Source organism: Watersipora subatra, chromosome 1 (genome assembly GCF_963576615.1).
Source record: "Watersipora subatra chromosome 1, tzWatSuba1.1, whole genome shotgun sequence".
In the NCBI taxonomy this organism is placed as follows: domain Eukaryota; kingdom Metazoa; phylum Bryozoa; class Gymnolaemata; order Cheilostomatida; family Watersiporidae; genus Watersipora; species Watersipora subatra.
In genome coordinates this window covers 8,432,205-8,455,281 of record NC_088708.1, presented here as the reverse complement: position 1 = coordinate 8,455,281, position 23,077 = coordinate 8,432,205, and the positions used below count along the sequence as shown (strand labels likewise).

The 23,077-nt window shown below is 36.0% G+C and overlaps 1 protein-coding gene across 2 annotated transcripts in view; it reads right to left on the bottom strand.

The window, feature by feature from the left end:
- Window positions 1–8: 8 nt before the first annotated feature.
- LOC137394742 (protein AATF-like) overlaps window positions 9–23,077 on the bottom strand; it is a 54,494-nt gene continuing 31,425 nt past the window's right edge. The window contains exons 1-14 of one of the 2 annotated variants that reach the window (XM_068081515.1): window positions 22,648–22,818; window positions 20,982–21,106; window positions 20,605–20,749; window positions 20,295–20,454; window positions 19,465–19,526; window positions 19,239–19,343; window positions 18,974–19,123; window positions 16,057–16,135; window positions 9,977–10,160; window positions 7,395–7,502; window positions 6,636–6,784; window positions 2,661–2,741; window positions 897–971; window positions 9–615 (exon numbers count right to left, since the gene is read on the bottom strand). In XM_068081515.1, the coding sequence (XP_067937616.1) occupies window positions 528–615; window positions 897–971; window positions 2,661–2,741; window positions 6,636–6,784; window positions 7,395–7,502; window positions 9,977–10,160; window positions 16,057–16,135; window positions 18,974–19,123; window positions 19,239–19,343; window positions 19,465–19,526; window positions 20,295–20,454; window positions 20,605–20,749; window positions 20,982–21,106; window positions 22,648–22,732 (1,596 nt within the window). In that variant the 5' untranslated portion in view covers window positions 22,733–22,818 and the 3' untranslated portion in view covers window positions 9–527. Of the gene's footprint in view, window positions 616–896; window positions 972–2,660; window positions 2,742–6,635; window positions 6,785–7,394; window positions 7,503–9,976; window positions 10,161–16,056; window positions 16,136–18,973; window positions 19,124–19,238; window positions 19,344–19,464; window positions 19,527–20,294; window positions 20,455–20,604; window positions 20,750–20,981; window positions 21,107–22,647; window positions 22,819–23,077 lie in introns of those variants that run through there. The other variant, XM_068081507.1, reaches the window with a different exon arrangement.

Sequence of the window (23,077 nt, the reverse complement as noted above, 5' to 3'; positions counted from 1 at the left end):
TATCCCTTTACATAATTATATTTAATAGAGGTTTGTTTTTGAGAGAAAAATTGCCATTTGACAAAATTCAAATGTGTACATTTGAATGCTATCCGAGAAAAATCACGGATAACCTGCATGAACAATCTTTGATCTACAAAACTCAACTACTAGTTGGCTTGTACTAGCTGTGAAATATTTTTCTCTAGAAAATATATTGGCCAGCATAATGTTCAAAAGCATAAGAAATTATGAACAGGAAAATTGATGATTTATACCACTAGGAATGGCAAAATGGGCTTTATGAAACCTGGCATAGCACAACGATGTAAATCTTAATTAATAATAAAAATCTAAGCAACAGTTGTATATACAGGATACTACAGTCACCATGGTTACACGACAGATGAGAGAGGTTATACCTTCCCCTGGTAACCCTTGTAATGTTGCCTATTGTTGAGACATGGTGTACAACGGCTCAGACATGAACTGGCAGGCTGGAGATAGAATAGAGCCAGAGTGAGTGATGAATATTGGTAGCCGATGATCTAACTTGCTAAGATGACAACATCACTTGGCTCTTCTACCACACGGTACTTGGGTTTTTTGTCAAACAAGGAGGCAAATAGCTCATCTCTAAAAACAAACCATTAAGTGATTGACGCTATAAACTCATAACAACACTAGTAGCAACTAGTTATGATATGATTCATTAGCAATTATGAATAAACAGTGACTGACAAGTAGCATTCAATGAACAACAATTGAATAATTGATGTCTATAGCATGTCTTAGTGTGTAAATAAGCAATTGTATGAAAAACCAGTAATGCCAGATATCCGGCATGAATAAGATAAGTGATACAGAAGAAACATCACCGCTTAGTCACAAAGGCAACTGATAACCATGAGTCATACTTGCGATCATCATCCCATTCTGTGGCTGATAGAATCGGTGCCATGAAGTTAACGAGCTTAGGCATTACATTATACCTGTAATGACATTTCTAGGAATGTACACCAGCAGTTTACTATGCCTAGGTATTACATTATACCTGCAATGACATGTCTAGGGATGTACACCAGCAGTTTACTATGCCTAGGTATTACATTATACCTGCAATGACATGTCTAGGGGTGTACACCAGCAGTTTACCAAGTGTATACCTAAAGGTACGGCTAGTCAGCTACATGTAACAAATTTTTCGTTGGTTCTAACCGAAATCACGAAATGAACGAAAAACACTGATTTATTCAACCGAAATTCACAGAATTGTCAGAGCTGTGCATGCACACCGAAATTGTCGACGAAACGCTTTTAATTGGCTAAACAAATTATTAGTGAGCGCGATTCTAGCAGCTTTCGCAATTTATATAGTCCAAGACACAACACGGCACACAAGAAAAATAACCAATGCGATTTGCCATAGTAAATACGATGAACTGACTTGATTGCGATAAGGATGGCAACTTTTTTTCACAACGGAACTTTTACTGCTAAAAACAAATTGTTATTATTAAAAAAGGAATGACTTGTAGCCATGCTGTCTGAACGATAAAGAACAAACAAAAGCGCAATTTAGGCAGTTGCATCATATCTACTATGTTGAATTGCATTCCTACTGTTATTGTGTGTCTTAATACGTGTCCTGGACTATATAAATTGCAAAAGCTGCTAGAATCGTGCTCGCTCATAATTTGTTTAGCCAAGAATTTCGTCGACGATTTCGGTGTGCATGCACAGCTCAGACAATTATGTGAATTTCGGCCAAATTCTGCGTTTTTCGTTCATTTCATGATTTCGGTCAGGACTAATGAAAAGTTAGTTACACATGGCCGTATCTTTACTGTAGTAGACAACAAATCCTTCTGGCCTACAGACTCCTTTTTACATGTCTGATCTACAAGGAGTCTTTTAGTATTTCATTGAAATTAACTGAACATCTGTAACTGTTGAAACTGAATTGTAGAAATAGAGTTATCGATTAGGTAAGTGTGCTTGTGTAAGGTAAGTGTGCTTGTGTAAAATAAGTGTGCTTGTGTAAGGTAAGTGTGCTTGTGTAAGATAAGTGTGCTTGTGTAAGGTAAGTGTGCGTGCGTAAAGAAGTAAAGATGTGTTTAGGTTCGAGAGGCTTAAATAGACTAGACGCCAAGAGTAGTGCATCAAATGTCCGTAAGAGAGAGGAAGATATGCTACTGACACCAGACATAATACAAAGAAGGAAGCGAAAGAAATTACGCTTGCTGAACAAGATATAGTAATTGTAAGGAAAGATTAGAAGGAAGAGGAAGATGGTATCGATGAAAGGTCAAGCTGAAAAAAGGAGAAGGAAGTACTGAATGAAGCACACTTTCTTCCTTGAGGAGATGATCGGGAGAGGCTAGAGACAAGCTTGGGAGCTGGCCGAGTGCAAAGGTTATTGTTTGGTGTCCTCAAATACTTTAGGCCTATTCAAACATATTAGTGTAAGTCGTTAGCATTTATAGAGGTAGTCTACATTATCTACAAGTGTTCTAATGGCCAACCATAAAACAACTAGTCCTAGTGTCAGCCTATCAAATATGAGTGCGCTCAGCGCTTCTATAGCATGCTTATATAGTGTAGCTGCAGCGCAACAACCAGCACAACCAGCGTGTCATGTTTGTGTTAGGCAAGAAAGACTGACAGCGTAGCCTTCCAACCTGAGTTTTCTTCCCTTGCTAGCTCTGGTGTCTATAGTTCTTTTTATCTTTTTCCTGAGGGCCTGCACCTCCAGCCACTGTCTGCAAAGGAAGGAAATGACAAACGCATGCAAGACGGACGCATCTCATGACCAAACTTGAGATAACTAGAGGGAGTCGGTCTGCAACTGCATGGCATCAATGCGCTGATAAACTGAATCTCACCATACAAACATACCAAAGATAGGCAAGATATGATAATGATGATAAACTGTGAGACCAGCAAGAAATCATGCTGTCGGAATCTACTTATTCTGACCAATAGCAATAGAACTAGCCTATTAGACGGAGCTAACGGTGCAAGCTTATGCAAAAAAGGCTACCTACAAATAGCTGTAAAAAGACAAATGCAATGAACAGATACTGGCTTCTAACCTATGCAGCTATCCAGTAGTACAAATGGTAGTATTGTCAAATAGTGTAATGATGATTTAGGTAATTTGATAGAAATTTATGGTACAAGAATGAAAAGTCTTGATTAAATTAATGTATAGAGGAGTTTATATAGTATTGTATATAGTAGTCTATGTAGTACTGTATATAGTAGTCTATGTAGTACTGTATATAATACTGTATATACTTGTAGTAATGTATATAGTAGTTTATATCGGTATATTCCAGTATAGCCTTATTTTTATAATGCTTTATCTCTCGAATGTAAGCTAGCAGCTACCAGGCAACACCTCCTATGCAAACATCTCAATTACCTGTACACAAAGGAATGTTTGAGGGAGATAGTGACCAAACAGGTATTCGGCGCATTAGTATTCCACAAATCCCATGCTTCGTATGTATATATACAGTGTTTACTCTGGTTAACTTGCAAAACTTCAACAAGACAGATAGACACACCCAGGTAAATTTCAAGATGAATTCTGATGCTAAGAGATTTGAACATTTAGTCCCCTGCCACTGTTGATGAGATCCTTGAAAATAGGTGCTAACTACACTTCAGTAGCTTCGTTGTGCTCATTGATAGGTTGCTATGCGCATTTCAGAACATGTCGATAGGATGTTACAACGGCCACACAGTCATTTGCATCCGATCCAGCGATAAGCATGCTTTGTAAGCAAGAAAACTGACTAAGCAATCACAAAATCACGAGTATGATGATGCATGGGCGCATTCATCATTTGAATACGTGCAGGTTAGAAACAAGCGAGTCAGAGTTGTCTCACGACATTAGTAGTGACCTAAAGAATTGGTTGAATAGATCAACTTGGATGACTGACTCTGACCACACGTAAAAATGCATATTCATCGACAGCTGGTAATAAAAATCCTTCTGGGTTCCACAGGCTAGCAAGATCCAACAACATTAAAACATTACAGCGAAAGTGACAAATTAATTATACTATTCAAGCCTGATGTTCGCTATACACGTACTTGTCATAATTTCCACTGTATGCACGCCATTCTGCGGTATATGCACAAATTGTAAGATGTTCCTACAATGTGTGATCCTGTGTTCCAATGCAACATCCTCAAATTGTGTTCAGAATATGCAAGGCAATGTGGCATGCGGTAGTTACATTTCGCAGAGTACAAGAATTATCTTTGGACAAAAATTATTATCTCCCCCAGTAGGCAGAAATATTTCAACCCTTTAGTCAATACGAGCAGATCAATGAAGCGAACATCACGCATCCATATTGCCCAAACATTGTCTATCGCTGGCACATAAGAAAATGTATTTTGTTTGCTCCATTTACACATTAGTGTCCATGCAATTCCCTATGTGTTAGTTACATGTACGGATACAGCAAGTGAAAAACCAGTGCTTTTGTTAGACAAGGCAAATGGTTGGCTAGACTGATATAATATAGGATGATTTTATTAAATAACCATGTTACAAATTTTGTGTCGAGTCAAACCGAATACATATCGACACAAATACGTTAGAAATATTATATCCAACATTTAAACACATATATAACATGACTAATCCCAAATGCCCATAGAAATGGCCACTTTTGGTTCTACATTAATCTATTATAAAACTTAATGTTTAAAGGTTGACTCGCAACAAAATTCACATTACAGTTGTTTGGTATCAAAAGATTCACCATGTCTTACTCTGCTGTGTTGTAGGTGCAAAATATGTAGAAACGTGATTACAAGCTCTTAAAAGCTCAAAAGTGAACAGTCAATCGCCACCATCACGAAACTGCCGTAGATTAGAATCCCTTTCCAAAACGGCTCCAATGAAACGTAGGTGAACAAGATGGCTTCTGTTTACACGTTCATGCAACCTCACTTGTCGAAATATTTTCACAAATATACTTCGCACATTCAATAAAACCATGTCTATTGTCCTTACGCGTCTATTTCATCATCATTGTAATGCTGTCATTTTGAGCACTGATATCTCAAAACTTCCCGTAAAAATTTGATAATTTTTTAACCTTAGCTCGAAGGAGTGCATATCATCCTCTGATAAACACGAGGAGCCTGTTAGTCACCTGTGATAGTCGAAAGATGCTGCAGAAATTGTCCGCGTTGTTTGACAGGAAGTATGGGTCACATGATCAGATTACGACTAGACGATTAGACACAACTAAAACAAAACTGTAAAGTAGCGAGGATCTACCAGTATATTTGATACAGGCTTTCCGATAGAACCCTAAGCGATTGTCATAAACTAGTGCTACGATAAGTTTTATATTGAGCCATTTATTGGCCTTTCATTTCACGTGATAACATCACGTGTCAAAACAATAGCCAAATTGTTTGACTACGTCAGAGAAATAAATTGATTCCATTTACGGCAGTTTCGTGATGGCGGCGATTAACTGTTCGTTTTTGGGCTTTTAAGAGCTTGTAATCACATTTCCACATATTTTGCACCTACAACACAGCAGAGTAAGACATGGTGAATCTTTTGATACCAAATAACTGTAATGTGAATCTTGTTGCAAGTCAACCTTTAACCTATTAGAACAAGATAACAACTTTAACATGCTCTTAAACCACTCCAGTATTCCTTCATATGTCAAAACAGATTCATATGGTGTTGGAGTAAATATTATCATAATATTACTAAAAATTCGCAGCGCAGGAACTTAGCAAACAATACTTTAAATATTTTCCTTATAGAGCGTTAAAACTATGTAAAAAAACTATAAAGTAACAATGAGTAGAAGACTTATGTGAAATATATGTGAATTGAGGTGTAGTCTTGACAATGCAGGAGCCAAATAGTGCGCAGGTGACGGCAGCGAGCGATAGTGATATGGAGCAAATCTAACTCAGCCTACATGACATTTAAATTATGATAGCTTATTTATATTCATTGTTTTTATGTAAGATACTTTTTACACTAAATTTTAAATTATCACATATAGCTTCTTCGCTTTGACTCACTCCAGGTTTCTTTTCCTCGAATCTCTTTCCTCCTCGGGATAACTCCTAGATGACTTCATCAATTTTTCTTATGTATTGAAATCAAAGCCGTTTGCTCTCATACTTCTCTTGCTCTAATATTAAGAAAGGAATTGCCTCCTACCTTTTCCACCACTACTTCTTAGGATCCACGATAGAACAACTTAGTAAGGAAGGCATGAAGCACCATTTAAAATTATTAGAACACCGTGGAATCAAATACTATGTGAATGAGAACTACATTCTTATGTAGCGATTTACAAAACTGTAGTGTTTAAAGAAACTTCCATCGTCACATGTTGAAATTACTTTGAAATATTTGTCCAAACGTTAATCATACGTCAAGGTAATCATATGTCGATGTTTGACTGTATTGTGTTTGAAAACCCCTGGCCTATCTAAGATTAGAAGCATCAAAGTCGATACGGGGTAAATGTACTGATCAGATAGGGCATGTTATGGCATGCTCTCTGTCTAGCTGCAGGCCATTTTCGCTGACATACAATGCATAATATCGAGAACTCAGACGGCTCCCATGTCAACACAATATTTACCTTGACATGGCTATAGGATCATCTGATCTGCTTGTCCTCTGCTCAATCAGTTCTCGTAAAAGTTGATGGTAGAAGTCGTCATCACAGAATATCTCAGGGTCACTTTTATCACTCTCAGGTTTAGAGTTGCCTTCCTTTGACATTTCCTCCTTCAAAGACGAGGAAATTGGAAGGAGTAGTAAATAACCATTTCTCCTAACACTCTGAGCAATGAACAGGGTAGATTCAGAATAGACTGTATCCCGAATAATTGGTCATAAACTCCAGCAAAGCTAATCAACTGCAGGACCACAATAGATGTGCAAATTCTATTTATTCAACACATAAATTAAGAACTTATTTATCCAACTAATGACGATCTCATCTGAATCTCCAACAAATAATTATGTGCCTGACAAATCAAATTTTAACGAAGGCTCACTTCACAAGGTCATAAATACCAAATACCAAAACTTTAGTTTCTCCGTGTATAACAGGCTACGATTGAATGAAGGAGGCAGCAGTTGGAGAGCCTGAATGAAACCTGAAGGCAATAATTTATGTGCATGTGTTGCATAAGTCTGCGTTGTCTGTACATCAACTGTGAAAATTCATGAGCTTGAATTCTGTCTATGATGTTTGCTCACAAGCGCTGATAAATCTATGCACATGTACTCTATAAATATATGATGCCTGCAAACGTATAGTGATAATCTATGGATATATTTATTGTAAAATCTAGAACATCTGCACACTACTCATGGGGAGATAAATACTCACTGCCTCCTGCAATTCTTCATTTTTCACCTTTGCTGTCTTTCCTATGATGTGAAAATTACTTTTGTTTTGTTGAGAGCGACTCTGAAGTCTGTTGAAGTCAGACAGGATCTAGAAAAAGGGCATACAGAATACTTTCTGAACACCCAGAGTTAAAACAATCAGCGGTAAGTGAGGCTGCCCTATCATTAAGGCCTAGTACCTTAATGATTCTACTAGCACACATGATTCTGATGAATAACAAGTAACAAATTACAATCATGGCCAGAAGTATGAGCACTCCTTCCTCTATTCCTCGACAATCTGGCAAAACTTGGATCAACGTAACTTCCAAAACTCTACTCATCGCGCAAACTATCTAGGCCATGGGAATCGTATTTCATTAAAAAAACAAATCCACTCTCTCATAATATTCAATTTTTGATATTAACAATACTGACATTAAGTACTACGAGTTAGAGACAGTTTAAATTATCAAACAGTTTTCTTCCTCATTCAGCTTGGGTTCTTACACTTCCATGGAGGCCACACAGCAACTCAAGCCTCCAACATCAGAAGCTTCGGTTGGGAAAGGTAGCCAATAAAACCAAAGGACAGAAGTTCTCAACCGAACAGCTTTGGTAATGCTAAACTTAGTTGATAGGCATTATTAAAGTTTACAATTGATTGGATAATATACTGTTAGGAATACAATGTTTATTCAATTTCATCATAGATGATCGATTCAATGATGATCCAGAACCTAACAGGAAATATTGCGACCGTCCGACCAATGATAGCTGTTTCGGCAATAATCTTGCTTTATGCTTCGATCGATGCAGCCACACTTTACAAATGTTGGTTGCTTTGAATGAGATATGTCCACTTTGGGTGGCCTTGACTGCACACTTTTACACTGGATATGAGCAGGAGCAGTTGAAATCTTCTAATAACAATGCTTTTCAAAGCGTTCTGTTCATCGACGAGGGCCTTCGAAGCTCTGCGCTATTCAATGAATTGAAGGAAGATATAAAGCAAGTAAATGAAGCACGGACACAGAGTACTCCACCAATCAGTCAATGTAATCTGCGAAGTGAATGAATGACACAAATAGTAGTAAAATCATTATGTTTGTGTTGACTAGGTGAACACAACCTGTAACTGCATTACATTAATTACTAGAATAACTAGAAACTAAAAATAGATATAAATATACTCACAATAGACGCTCCTATAACATAAACCTCCTATAATATAAATTTTACTTGACGAGTTTATGTAAAAATTTTTTTGCTTCGTAATACGTAAGAAATTCTATACTATGTAAAGCGTCCAGTGGGTGCAAGCTCTCAAATACAATTTGAATAACGGGTTTTATAGGTAGCCTTAAAGGTTGACTTGCAACAAAGTTCACATTACAGTTATTTGGTATCAACAGATTCACTATGTCTTACTTTGCTGTGTTGTAGGTGCAAAATATGTGGAAATGTGATTACAAGCTTTTATAGGCTAAAAAACGAACAGTTAACTGCAGTCACACGAGACCGCCGTAGTTTGGATTATCTTTCCAAAACGGCTCAAATGGGACGTAGTTGTACAAAATGGCTTCTGTTTACATTTTCACGCAACCTCATTCGTCGAAATATTTTCACAAATATACTTCACGCATTCAATAAAGCCATGTCTAATGTTCTTACGCGTCTATTTTATCGTCATTGTAATGCTGTCACTTTCAGCACTGATATCCTATAACCTATCATAAACATTGGTTGAAATTTTCAATCTTAGTTCGAAGGTGTGCATAGCATTGTCTGATAAACATGATGAGCCTGTTGGTCACATGTGATAATCGAAAAATGCTGCAGAAATTAATCACGAAGTATGGGTCACATGATCAGATTACGACTAGACGATTAGACCAAGCCGAAATAAAACTGTAAAGTAGCGAGCATCTATATTTGATACGGGGTTTTCGGTAAAACCCGAAGTGTTGGTCATAAACTAGTGCTACGAGAAGTTTTATATTGAGCCCTTTATTGGCCTTTCAATTCACGTGAGAACATCACATGACAAAACAATAACCAAATGTGATGACTACGTCAGAGAAATAAACTGATTCCAATCTACTAAGGCTTTTCGTTTTTGAGCTTTTAAGAGCTTGTAATCACATTTCCACATATTTTGCACCTACAACACAGCAGAGTAAGACATGGTGAATCTTTTGATACCAAATAACTATAATAAGAATTTTGTTGCAAGTCAACCTTTAAAAATATGCGCTCCCCCTAGCTTAACGTAAAATAACCATAATCGTGAACCCTAAATCAAGTGACAGTGATGAGAAAAAAAGTAAAAAGTGGTAGATACAAAACAATAATGTCGGTTATTGTACAGTCATTAAATCAAAAAGTTAGGTTTTGTTGTTTTTTCTATTTGAAGAGCCAAAGGAGTGAGTTTGGGACTATTTTGTACCGGGTTAGGCAATATAGACGTATCTTATGGTTTGTATAACATAAAGTCCCTATAACATAACGGTTTATTTATGTCATTGGAACATCTATTGTATTGTAAAACTCTCATAGCATGCCATAGTAGTTGAGGCTCACATGATCTATCTGGTTCAGAGTAGACTGGTGTGTATTCTCTGTATGCTTGCGTTTAGCCATGGCTGTCATACTTAATCTTGTCTTCTCATCCCACTTGCGTATCACCTCCCTTCTCCGCTTTTGAGCCACGCCATATTGCGTTTCTACGCACTCCTCCACCTCCTCCAATGATCTCTTCATGCCCCTGCAGACGCAAACACTGCCCATGTATAAAGTAATACAAGACCTCAGCTTTCTGTTGTTCTTACAAGGAAATATTAAATACAATCACGATGATATTTTAGTACGACAGGCCTAGAAGTTGCTCAACAATCCTACTTCAACTTACACTTCCCTAACATAGGAATGTTTTGACATAAACATAAATTTTGAGGAAGTATTTCATCCTATATACAGATTAATTTCAAGCATAGAATGCTCCAAGCTTATCAAAACAGCAGTTTTCTAAATCATTACCTATGTACGTATTTTCCGCATAGTTCGGTTCTACAATGTTCAAATAATATTAAACAGTGCTTGTATCTTACTTTCATGGTTATAAAACAAAAAGAACCAGCATGAATGGTCAAAGAGAAAGAACTTTCCTCGGAATAAACCCATAATTTTACAGTAAAATGAGCAAACACCATCGGATCAATTTTTACATAATTCTCCAAGCCATTTAAGAGTTCACCTCTATTAAATGGCTCCTTGAAAGCCATTTAATATAACATAGAGGCAGAAAGTACGAGTGATGTGAAGAAGTGATAGTGTAAATGTGTAAAGTAAACAGGAGTTTAAGTGGATAGGCTGACAGTTGATAATCAAAGATAAGATTATTAGTACGATTTTGTGGACACTTTTCTACTGATCACTTTTTAATATGAGTTCATAAAGATCAAAGCGACAGTCAAATGGAGGCGGTGTTCAAATAAAGGGTGGAGCTGTATTCTTCAATTCTTATCCTTTAGTGGCGTTTTATTAGAGGCGGCATTCAAATAAAGGTGGCATTCAAATAGACGTTTTACGGTATATTAATTTATGACGTTCGCAGTCTAAAATAGACTAGCTCTATTATGACATTTAACAACGTGCAGTTTGTCTTTTGTATGACTGAGACCATACCTCCTTTATGATTAACATAACAACATGACAACGAAATCCTTTTTTTATTTATTATTACTGTATTAAAATAGTTTCTAATAATCAATTTAGTTTTGCGCGTAGCTCTATGTAAGCTAGAGCTTCTGTTCTAGTGAATGTAATTTCCTGAAACTTTTACCATTTGGATTGTGAAACTAGTAAAGTGAAATACAATTTAATGTGTGGAAGTCCTAGCTCAAGCATGCGACATGGTTTCGGCATATGATGTATATCTTGGCATGTTTTTGCTGACAATATAACAGGAAAGCGTAACTCCAAAAGATTCATTGAATGAATAAATGTTATTTCGGGAGAACAAAACCTAAACAAGATGATTGTGTTTAAATAGTTGAAAAATGATTCATAACAAATTTTAACTGCATTTGTGATAATAAAAAAGTGTGAGAAGCATTTTTGAGGCCTTTATAGGATGCTGACAAAAACAGAATACATTTTTCAACTACATCATTGGTGTGCTACTTGGTTTCATGATAGTGGGTTAATAAATTTCCAGAAGTTTGAGGCAGTAATTTGTTTATTATTCCATAAAACAACCCAGTGCTTCCTACAACCACAAAAACCAAATTTATGGTCATAGTTCAGACAAAAGTTTACTCAATATTTTAGAAATACAGTGAAACATGGATAACTCGCCCTCGGATATAGCGAACACATGGTTAACTCGAATGGATTTGCTTGGTCCGTTCCCACGCAATGATAAATGGCTTTATATAACTCGACCTCGGCACCGTTAACTCGAACAGTTTTTTGGCAAATTCACAAACGGTTTCCGTTCAATTTATTTCGAAGGAGTTTCCACTAGTCGCGGAGCTGAGACTACTCTGCTTTCTTAACGAAAGCGCTTTTAGTACGCGTATAGTGTACATATAATTTCCCCCGTACCGTATAATGGAACCGAAAAAGAAATCGTATGAAAATGATTAATAGGGTCGCTAAGACGTTCGCTTAGTTACGGCCAAGCTATAAACGTTGGAAGGTATTAGCGATAAAAATTTAATAAAAATAGACACAGCATGCAAAAAACATATTGTAAGAGTGATTATATGCGGATACATAAAGATAAAATGTCACAAATAGGCTCGTGGCTTGGCGTACGCTACAACAGACATCCGCTTTACGATGGCATCACGCAAGCAAAGAAAAGCGTGAAAACCTTCTGACAAACTTAAAGTACTTGAGGAAATCGAAGCAGGACAAAAGCTATCAGCATTATCAAAAAGAGAAAATCTTCCAAAAAGTACAGTGTCAACATGGATTAAACAAAAAGAAAGAATAAGATCGTTATGTGACCAAAATTCATCAAGGTTAAGAGATCGTTCAACGTCGTACGATGATTTGGATGGTGTATTATTGACTTGGTTTAGACAAGTGTGTAGTGAAGGCGTACCTATCGATGGGCCAATTTTGTTAGAAAAGGCTAACAAGTTTTTAAGGACTATAATAACTGTTTAAAATCTATTTCTACAATAAGTCACACTGTTGATCTTTGTCAAAAAAAATACCTTGTCACAGACTACACTGATAAGTTTTTTAAATGAAACAACTGATCAGATGTAAAGCATGCTTTTTTGCATTGGTCATAAATGTTTACTTATGTCCAGTTTTAAAAATTATCAGAAATAGATATTTTTCTATTGGGCTGAGATTTGTTTGCAGTTTTAGGTGATGTGACTGACAAGACGTTTTAAGATTAAAATTGGCAAAATTGATCTCGAGTAAAACACTCAGAAGAAAAAATGTCTTTTGAGCGTTTTAACCGCGATTAGGTTTTGCCAATTTTAATCTGAAAAAGTTCTGGCAGTCACATCACCTAAAACAACACACAAATCTCAAGTGTATAAAAATATCTATATTTTCTGATAAATACTTTAAAACTCTACATCAGATGCCCTTTAACTTACAACAAACAACCTATACTTTAGTTTTATATATACATGTAGTTTGTATATGTATCTACTGATAAATACATTCACTTGTGACTGTGCTCTGATAACTTGAACGCTCTGATAACTCAAACACTTTCGCTCGGTCCCGTGAAGTTTGAGTTATCCATGTTTCACTGTAATTAGTTGGTCCGGTTTCGTCCTAGGACTATACAAAAATCATGAAGACTTTTTGACGCTCGATATCTATATTTGTGATGAAAGTAAATGATTTCTTCCAATTATCTTTTATTGGTAAAAAAAGAGATAAATGACAAAGAGTGGAATCACTCTGGATTAAATACCTAAAAACGCTTCGTATGACCAATTCAATCATGGCGCACAGGAACATTTCATTTGCTGCATGAGCACAACTAGAAAAACACATGTATGAATGCAACAAACACAACTTGTTCCATTACAATTATATTTGCAGCGTTACATCTACATGTATATTCTGTTAAGTCCATTGTTATTCTGATGCAGTGTGTCCATTAACTCTTTTGTACACAGGTAGCTACCACGATGCATTCCTTATCATTTATGCACACAAAAATCGCAAAGATAGTCCTAAGAAATTAAATTGAAGAGTTTTAAAACTCAATCAACCCTTTCCAATCCTATTTTGAATGCATCAACTGTTCTGCTGTGACTAATTAATTTTTCATGCAATTCTACACCAAGACAAATGTGCATCAAAACTGTGATTGCTTAGTCTAGGATTGTCAGATTTTGTTCTCGTTTTTGCATTAGAAACCTGACATATCTTCCTATTAGAATATAATATATATTTGGTTATCATTTTTTCTGAACATTATAGAAACGAGCATATAAGATCGAATTTCGAACAGAGCTCCATGTTTTTCAAGTTTGGCAAAAAAGAAATTCTTCTAAAATTTTTCACACCATAATGAAATTTTTTAAGATTCTGCCTGATATGTTTCGAGTGAACTAAAAAAAATCAAAGCTAAATATATAATGGGTCAAGAGATACACATACGTACATTAGTACACATGCGTCAAGCATATGTGTACTAGTTACTAGTAGGAGTCCTAGTAACTAGTACTCCTACTAGTTACTAAGACTTGTGCTCACTTTGTTCCTCTAAATAATCATCAAACATGTCTTGGGCTTCATATCTACCATCAACTAAATCAACTTCATCAGAGCTAATAGCAATGCTGAATGCATTTACAAATCTACTTAATTTGCTAACATTTACCAGAAAAATTTACCAAATTTAGCAAACAAAATGGCTAACAGCTTAAAACCACTAGTAGCGTAGCACTTTTTCAAATGTTAATCAAAATAGCATGGTGACCAATAAGCATGAGGAACACAAAGTAATCTATTGCTAAGATGTCCAAACATCGAAGAAAACAATTATTTTTTCTATGACATTGCTGGACATTCGGTAAACTGTGCGTACAAACCTAACCTACTTGGAATCCACGTTATTCCAGAATCAAGATGGAGGGAGCATAACTCCATTGCGGTGTATCCGGAATCAGACTTGTAAGGGCTAAAGTGCATTTAATTTTTTCATGGCTAATAACTGCCACCACTATCTTTACCTGTACCCTTAGCAAACCGCTCTCTGACCAATTGATACATGCCATCACCAATCACTACAGTCTCTACAAATACTATCACTAAGGGTACCATCACTAAGAGTACCATCACCAACTGGTACTCTTGACAGCTGGCAGCTCCAAATTGAAGCAGTTTAACACAACTCCAATATCGAAAAGAAAGTGCTTCTTCGGAATGACAAATACAAATCAATTGGTTAGAACGAAAGTGAAACCTGCAATTTGCTTTGCTTGTCAGACTTGAACAACACAACCAAGCTAAAGAATTTATGTTGAAACTACTGAATGTTCGATATTGCACGAATAATAAAAAAAGCCTTTGCATAGAAAATTTATGTTTAATTGGCTCAAATTTCTTTACCCAATGAATTTGAGTAACTAATGCTAGTTAGTACCGCTGAAGCCAGCGTTAGAAAAAAGATTGAGTCATGATCTCTCACGCAATCATGATCTGCATTCAAGTGTGCTAGCTGAAGCGAGCTATTGTAACCAATCGGCATTAAAGATTGGCAGGTGCATATATATTGCTATTACCGCATACTTACAATTACAATAGCCAGATATAGCAATATATATTGCTATATCTGGAGACATGGCCGACAAATACTCAGATTTGTATGTAAATTAGTTACTTATTGCGGGGCGATGATGGTATATTGATCACATTGCGCTAGCATAGAGTTACCCTAGGACACTTATGTATTCGCCTCATCTAACTCTCGCGAAAATTTCATGAGCGAAACTAAACTGTCATAACGAACGAGCGAAAAAGCGGAATGAAATAGCTTTGTTTATTGATAGTCGAAAAAACAAATGGCAGCAAGCGATCAAATTGCATTATCGATCTCGGCCACACAATTCTACCTGCGGTTTACAATTACAAACTAGTCCCAAATTGAAAAAATTTTTCTTACCAGTGAACCGAACCTGAGGAATCTAATTATGTTTTTTCCACTGCATTTATTTTCACATCACTATATTTTTGCACTCGTCAGAGCTGCGAAATTAAGTTGCAGCGAAATTTAACTCTGTATGCTACTCACGAAACTAAATACTAGCGAAATATAAGTGTCCTAGGGTAGTTGCAGTGAAAAGGAAAGGTGCACTGGTTACTATAAGTAGTTGCTATAGCTACCTAGTATAATTACTTCAAAACAATATTTGGTCAGTTTTGTGGCCAGCGCAGTTGCTAACCTCAATCATGCATAGTAAATAGTTACAACATAATATTACCTTGCAATAAATCATTAGAACTAGGAGAGTTGCAGGTAAACGTTGTTGATAACAGCCCAAGGATTGAGGGAGCAGCACGCAAACAACCCAAACATGACTCCTCCTTACTAGATTGTTTCAAAATAATCTTTAATAACATTTTGTACAAATAAATCTCTAACTAATCCAGTAAAAACAAATGATAAATACCTGTTGGCAGGCTTTTCCCCTTCCATGATGGTCTGCAGAACTAGCAACTTTGACGAAAGTTTCATGCAAGATTCTTCAGCTGCAATACAAACAGTAACAAGTGGCTATACAGGTGTAACAAACACTAACACGTGGCTACATAGATATGTAACAAACACTAACACGTGGCTACATAGATATGTAACAAACACTAACACGTGGCTACATAGATATGTAACAAACAGTAAGACGTGGCTACATAGATATATAACAAACAGTAAGACGTGGCTACATAGATATATAACAAACAGTAAGACGTGGCTACATACAGCAGATATAACAAACACAAACATAGATATAACAACATCTATGGCACGTGGCTTCATAGATGTTGACATAAAATACTTGCAAACGTTTTAAACTTTTAAACGTTTTTAAACTTCATATCATGAGAAAAGTGTTTTGTGCAGTTCAAATAAGTTAAGAAAAAAATTAAACAACTGTAAAGGTGTTTAAATGTGATTGTTTAAATAATTCAAGTAATAACTATCAAGTAATAGCTAGATAAAGTATGATTAGTTACAATGGTTACAATGAAAAGTGAATTGATACTGATACAGTTAAAATGAACTGATAAAACAAAATAAACAAATAATATGTTGAATTAATAACAACAAGGAGTAATAGAAGTGTGTGTATAAAAAAGGTTACTGATGCCGCAGAAGCTATCCATCAAAATTTTGAATATGACAATACCGTTATCTCTCGATAGTCGATACTGGCACAAATGTAAAAAGGAGATATCAAAATTAAATACATCAGTGAAGCGCACGAGGGTACTTTGTCTGACCAAACCAAGAGAGAATGTAGAGGCAATTCCTACTCAAGAATGTCCATGTGGGTATTTTATAGTTTTACAATTTCTAGCAATTGCCCTTGGCAATAACCGGAAATAGACAATTGAAATTAAAACGGCACAATTGAAAATGAATAAAAATGAATAAAAAATTTCCAAATAAGAACAAAACACAATATTAACACGAGAACACAAACATGAGGTAATATTAATTCATAATAAAATGCACACATTTAGCTTTAATCGCGAGAGAGATATTGTAGTTGAACTAAATAAGATAAAAAGGCTTCGCTCCGTCGCTCGTTAAATTCCAGTAAGGTTGGGATTTTTGATTGCAGGACTTTAATCGCTATAGCTGGACACATCGACGACAGAAAACAAGAGACAAACATTGATATATATATATATATAGTCAAACATGGATAACCCGCCCACGGATAGCTCGAACACATGGTTAATTCGAACGGTTTCTCTGGTCCGTTCCCACGTAATGATAAATTGCTATAGATAACTCGAACTCAACACTGTTAACTCGAACTGTTTTTTGCCTAACGGCTACCGGAACGGTTGTTATCGCTTTAGAAAATCACTTTATTCCAAGCCATAGAGGTAAACCTCAACTTTTCGTAATTCATAAGCGTCGTTATTACCACCATCGGAAAAATATTTTTGTCAACGACTTTTCTAAAGGTTTGGTGAAATTTGATTTATACCAAACATCCGCTTAGCGATCGCCCTTCGGAAGCGAGGTAAAGTGAGGTAATCTTTGCAAAAAACTTCAAGAAAAATCGGCAAAATTGATCGTGGGTAAAACACTCAAAAGAAAAAAATGTCTTTTCTTTTGAGCATTTCAACAACGATCAAGTTTTGCCAATGTCAATCTAAAAAACGTCCTGGCAATAACATCACCTCAAACAACGAACCAATCTCAAGTGATAGAAAAATCTATATACTTTTTGATAAAAACGTTTTAAACTTTACATTAGAAGCATTTAATTTGAAACAAACCATTTGTGCTTTTGATTTATATTATAGTTTGTATATATACATGTATCTACTAATAAATAAGTAAATACATGGACTTGTGACAGTGCTCTGATAACTTGGACGCTCTGATAATTCGAACACTTTCGCTCGGTCCCGTGATGTTCGAGTTATCCGTGTTTGACTGTATATATAAATTGAATTATTATGTGTTGGAAAATTTGGAAGTTGAGATTTGACTTTATTATTCCATTGGTCCAATTGTTGAAATAAGAAAAAGTTTAGCCATTCCAATAAGGCTCAAAATAAAAATTCGACTTAGGTGGCAAAGCTATGAAATATTTTAAAGAACAATATTGGCTCAAGTCAAGTCTAAACCTTTTAAGCTTGTATGAAGTTGGGCAATTCTACTTCAAACAAATGCAGAAATTTAGGAAAAAACCTTATTTATATTGAAGTGCAGATGAGAGAGCTAGGAACTTCAGATTTGTTTTATCGTGTAAAACTTGATACATAATAAGCAAGAAACGAAAAATATGTGTATGATACCATAGGTGTTTAGAAATAAGGATTTATTTTTTAAAGCACATCTAAGAACATGTATTGAATGTCACAGTCTGAGTTTTTAGCCTTGGGGTGTATTTTTACCTTTTTCTGAATGGTAACAGTAACTTTATTTCTCTTGATTATTTGCAATTAATGTGCTAATACTGTGTTCGTATGCGATACATAATCAAAGTTGATCGATAAAAGACATTTTCACAAAAAGTACTGAAGCAAAATGGTAACAAAAAAGAGCATGTACAATAAGTGAGGAGACCTGAAAATAGCGCATCACTCTCTGAACTGACTCTCGCATATTTAAGACAAGTACCATACGTCACGAACTGATTGACAAAACATTAAAACAATTTTACTACTTCAAACTCATTTGTATCTCAATTCAATCTGATTCAATTGAGATACAAATGAGTTTGAAGTAGTAGAATTGTATTAATTGCAGATGATAACCATTTCTAATCGTATAAAATTTCCAAATAAATTTTGCGACGCAGAGAGGACGATGCAACGAATATGATAAAGAGAATATTGAGTAACCTCCACATAGTGTCTCAGAAGAAAGTTTCTGAGAATTCTCTGACTCATCTGAGCTCAGTTGCTGCCAGACATCGTGTTGCGGCAGCATATTGCTTGCAATCAATAGTTTCTGTAGCAGAATGCGTAGCTGCAAAAGTGTTTCCCACAGCTCTGTAAGTAAACAATTTAAGAATTTAACAACTAGGCAGAGAAAGAAGCAAGAGTCAGCCTGCAGACAATACCAAGACAAAATATGAGTAAGGCTGGAGAGCTTTTTCTAACTTACTTATTTGACTCTGTACAGCCTGACCTCTCCTCACATCAGCTGCTGGTTCAGAAACTTTCAGAGCAGTCACTCCTTCAGATTCATCACTTTCAACATCGCTTGCATCTATGAAGAAAAGGTCGACAGTAGTCAAAACCTAAAGCTCTGTTACGTGGGCCGACAGAGATGTGAGGGACAGACAACCAATGATAGTTATGGAAGAACAATCATAGAAAATGCTGCATACCAGATGCATGAGTCATAGAACTATCCGCAGCAGATTCATCAGCCAGTCTTGTTCCCTTGGCACTGCAAGATATAAAAAGATTTGTTAGTCAAAACGAATGTTTAACCCTTTGGCTGGGGAAATGACCAAATTGTCGTTAATCTGTTGTGTTAGGAAATGACTTTTATGTCGCTTTCGGTAGCGTTTATAAAGCTGTCGCCTAGTAACATTAAACAATGGATAAAAAGCTAGTAAATTTTAAATATCATCAACAAGATATTAGTCGATGAATTACAATATTAAACGATTATCTGAGAGACGTTGCCTTGTGCTAAAAGCTAAAAAAAATCGCGACTTCTTGAAAAAAATTCAAAACGGTAAAACAAAAATTTATTTTATCCTGCGATCATTAGTGATCTTTTGTCTGATCAGTATAAAAAGAATTCAGGTGATGGGAGTGGTGTAAACTCTTAAGACTTTTGAATATACAGAGAAAAGTGATTGTTATGGTAGCTCGCACGGCTACGCTGTGGCGTTAAACTCCACCGAAAGGAATGCTTCCAAGCATTTCATACAGGGACAATTGTACATAGTCGTAGATTTTTGTAGTAGTACATATGTGAATGAATGTTTAAGTACAAAAGATTTTGTTAATAGAAATAAATTTCAGTTTGAGCTATGAATGTTTATAGAATACCAATGTTATTTAATTTTCAAAAATAAATTACGCGATTTCGGGGTGTTTTTGCGAGGCTTTAACTCAGCCAAAGGGTTAATTACAAGCGGATACATACTGAAACTAAATTATTACAATGAGTACTTCAACCAGCAACTATTAAGGTGTGACATACAAGGCTGAGAGATCCATGTCATACTGGTCTTCATCAGAGAACTCGTCATCACTCCCGCTCATCCCACTCTCTTTAATGGAGTCATCACTTTGGTTGCTAGTGATATCTCTCATACCCGTATTATACACTACATCATCATTCACCGCTACATACTTGAGTCCTGAATCAGCGTGAATAATGAATTATCAATGTGGGCATGTATCCAGGAAAAGTTACCATAATATGTAAATGGTATTCACAAATGTAGGATTGCAACGAAAGCATGTCTATAAAGAGATGTCATGTTAACAATGTACAAGTAGACACACACCAGAAACGTCTTCTGTCAAATCATAATCAATTTCTTCCGAGGACAAGCTGCCATCAAGCGAATCATTTCCTCCGTTGCTGCTTTGGTCTGCCTCACTATCGCTGTCATTATCTGTGTCACTAGCAAGCAGCGACTTTCTAGTTACCTGAGCAAATACTCACACAAGTAGAACTCGTTGAATGGCGTTGCAGTTCAGGAACACCATCGTGTAACAAGTCAATATAGTATTTGAATTTGTTTTCCATGTCACAAACTTACATTGAACATCTCAACTGCAAATCAGAGTGATGAAATAAGTAGAAAAGTGGATTGCGGGCCAGATAGAAACAGATCAACACACGAATATGCTACTTGCTAAAGAAACTATAATCACTAACCGTTCGTCCTGCATATCGCTTGTCTTCATCAGCCAATAGAGCCGAGCTCTTTCTGCGAAGTGTGCTCTTCGACTCAACAACATCTTCTTCATCAATAGCACCTGATGTTATCTTAGCTACAGTCTCTGCAAAAGAAACCAATGACTGCTGCTCAACATAGAACTACAGACTCAAAGGTAAACGAATCGTCTAACTGACACTAAATATAACTTAAATTAACTTGATACATCATAATTATGTTAATAATTACTTTATTTGTAGATAGATAATTGCGCCAATTTCGCACATTTCATATTCAAAAAGTGTTAGGCTGGCGTGATCGAAAGTTGAGATATGACTGCATATAAGTCCTGAGAGCTGGTCAAAAACGCTAATCAAATGTCTAACATTTAAAAATAAAAATTCAGATAGTAGTAAAGTAATTATGCAACAAACACAATGCAGAGATCACAAACATTAGGTAAATCATTTAGGTTATCAAATAAATAAAATCAGCAAATAAGCAAATAAACTAACAAACAAATATAACATAATAAACAGTTATCTTGTGCTTAGGTAATCAAATTCAAGTGACTGATATATTCACATGCAAACATAAATTATGCTAATAATTTATCCTGCGCATCTTTGTAGGCCTTTATGAAAGGTGTTGCTAAAGACGCAATAATGCAAAATTTGATAACGCAAGCACAAATGTTGTACAAGAATTGGACTTGGCAAAGACTTAAATAACTTGAGTAACTATAAACTTAAATATATGTGACAGACATATAAAAACAAAAGACCAATTGATAGTTTAATGACTCCTGAATCTATTCCTCCGTAGTTGTTAATGACAGACAAGCATTTGTACAATAGGTGGACTCTTTACACCCTTGATGCTGCATTCATATCTACTAGTTCCAGTCTATTTTTGTTTGTTCCAGTCGAACATATGCTCTGGTTAATAATTCCTTGGACACACACATAAACAACCATAAAAAGTAGTCATACACCAAGACCACCATGGCTAAGACACCTAGGTTCCTGAAACTTAGCGTGACTGCAAATAATAAAACTGCGTTGCTTAACATTTTCATGGCAAATGAAAATTGAAATTAAAAGTCAATGGATGCTTAGTAAAACTTCCAATACCACTATACTAGTGGATCTTTTTTGTATCACGAAAATAACTCCACGAATTGCAGACGTTCCAGTTCTGTCTGCACATAAAGCATGACTTTTTACGACATAGCCTTCAGTAACACTAGTTATAATACGTAGGCTATTCTATAAAGGAGATGCATGTAGAGCTTCAAGTTGGTATGTTTCATTTATTGACACACTGGCCAGACTATAGCATAAGAAGTACCAACTATACGTTCATGTTCTTTTACTAGCCACGACCATAACTGAACTGTATCCTAATGACCGTTGCTACGGTGAATGAGCTTATGGTTGTCTTGTAACTGATGATATAATTATCAGATTTCATTACAAGCAGCTGAAATCAGTAAACAAAAGCACCAAGCTATTTTAAATCAAACCAGCTAAATCAATATGCAAACTAAATCATATCTCACCAACTATGAAATACGTAAAAATGTAAATCTGCTTATTCCAGTTATACCAGCTAAAAAAATCAACACGTACGTTTCTTGACAATTGAGGACTTGTTGTATCTTACCATTTCTGAGATCGTCTTCGGGGTCCAAAAAAACAGGTGCTGAATTGGAGAACTGTTCCGCTAATTCTTTTGCTAACGACGACATTTCAAAGAGTGATGATTTAGGCTACGGTCAGAGAACAGACATATTTATTGCATGAGAACGCTATAACCCACGTGAGATTATCTGGGCGTAATATTTTTTAATTTCAAAAGCAAGAGAGTTTAGACTCGCCGATGATTTTGGTACAAGGCCGATTTTCTGAAAGTTACCTTCAGCCTAGCCTGTGTTGACAAGCTGTTGTTTTTGCGTAGTTGTCCCCCCGTCGAGCGGCGAGCAACAACAGCTATTGTTGCTCGCAGCTCGACGGGGGGGGGGGACAACTTTTCGAAATTTTTGTACAACTACGCAAAAACAACAGCTTGTCAAGACAGGCTACCTTCAGCCGAG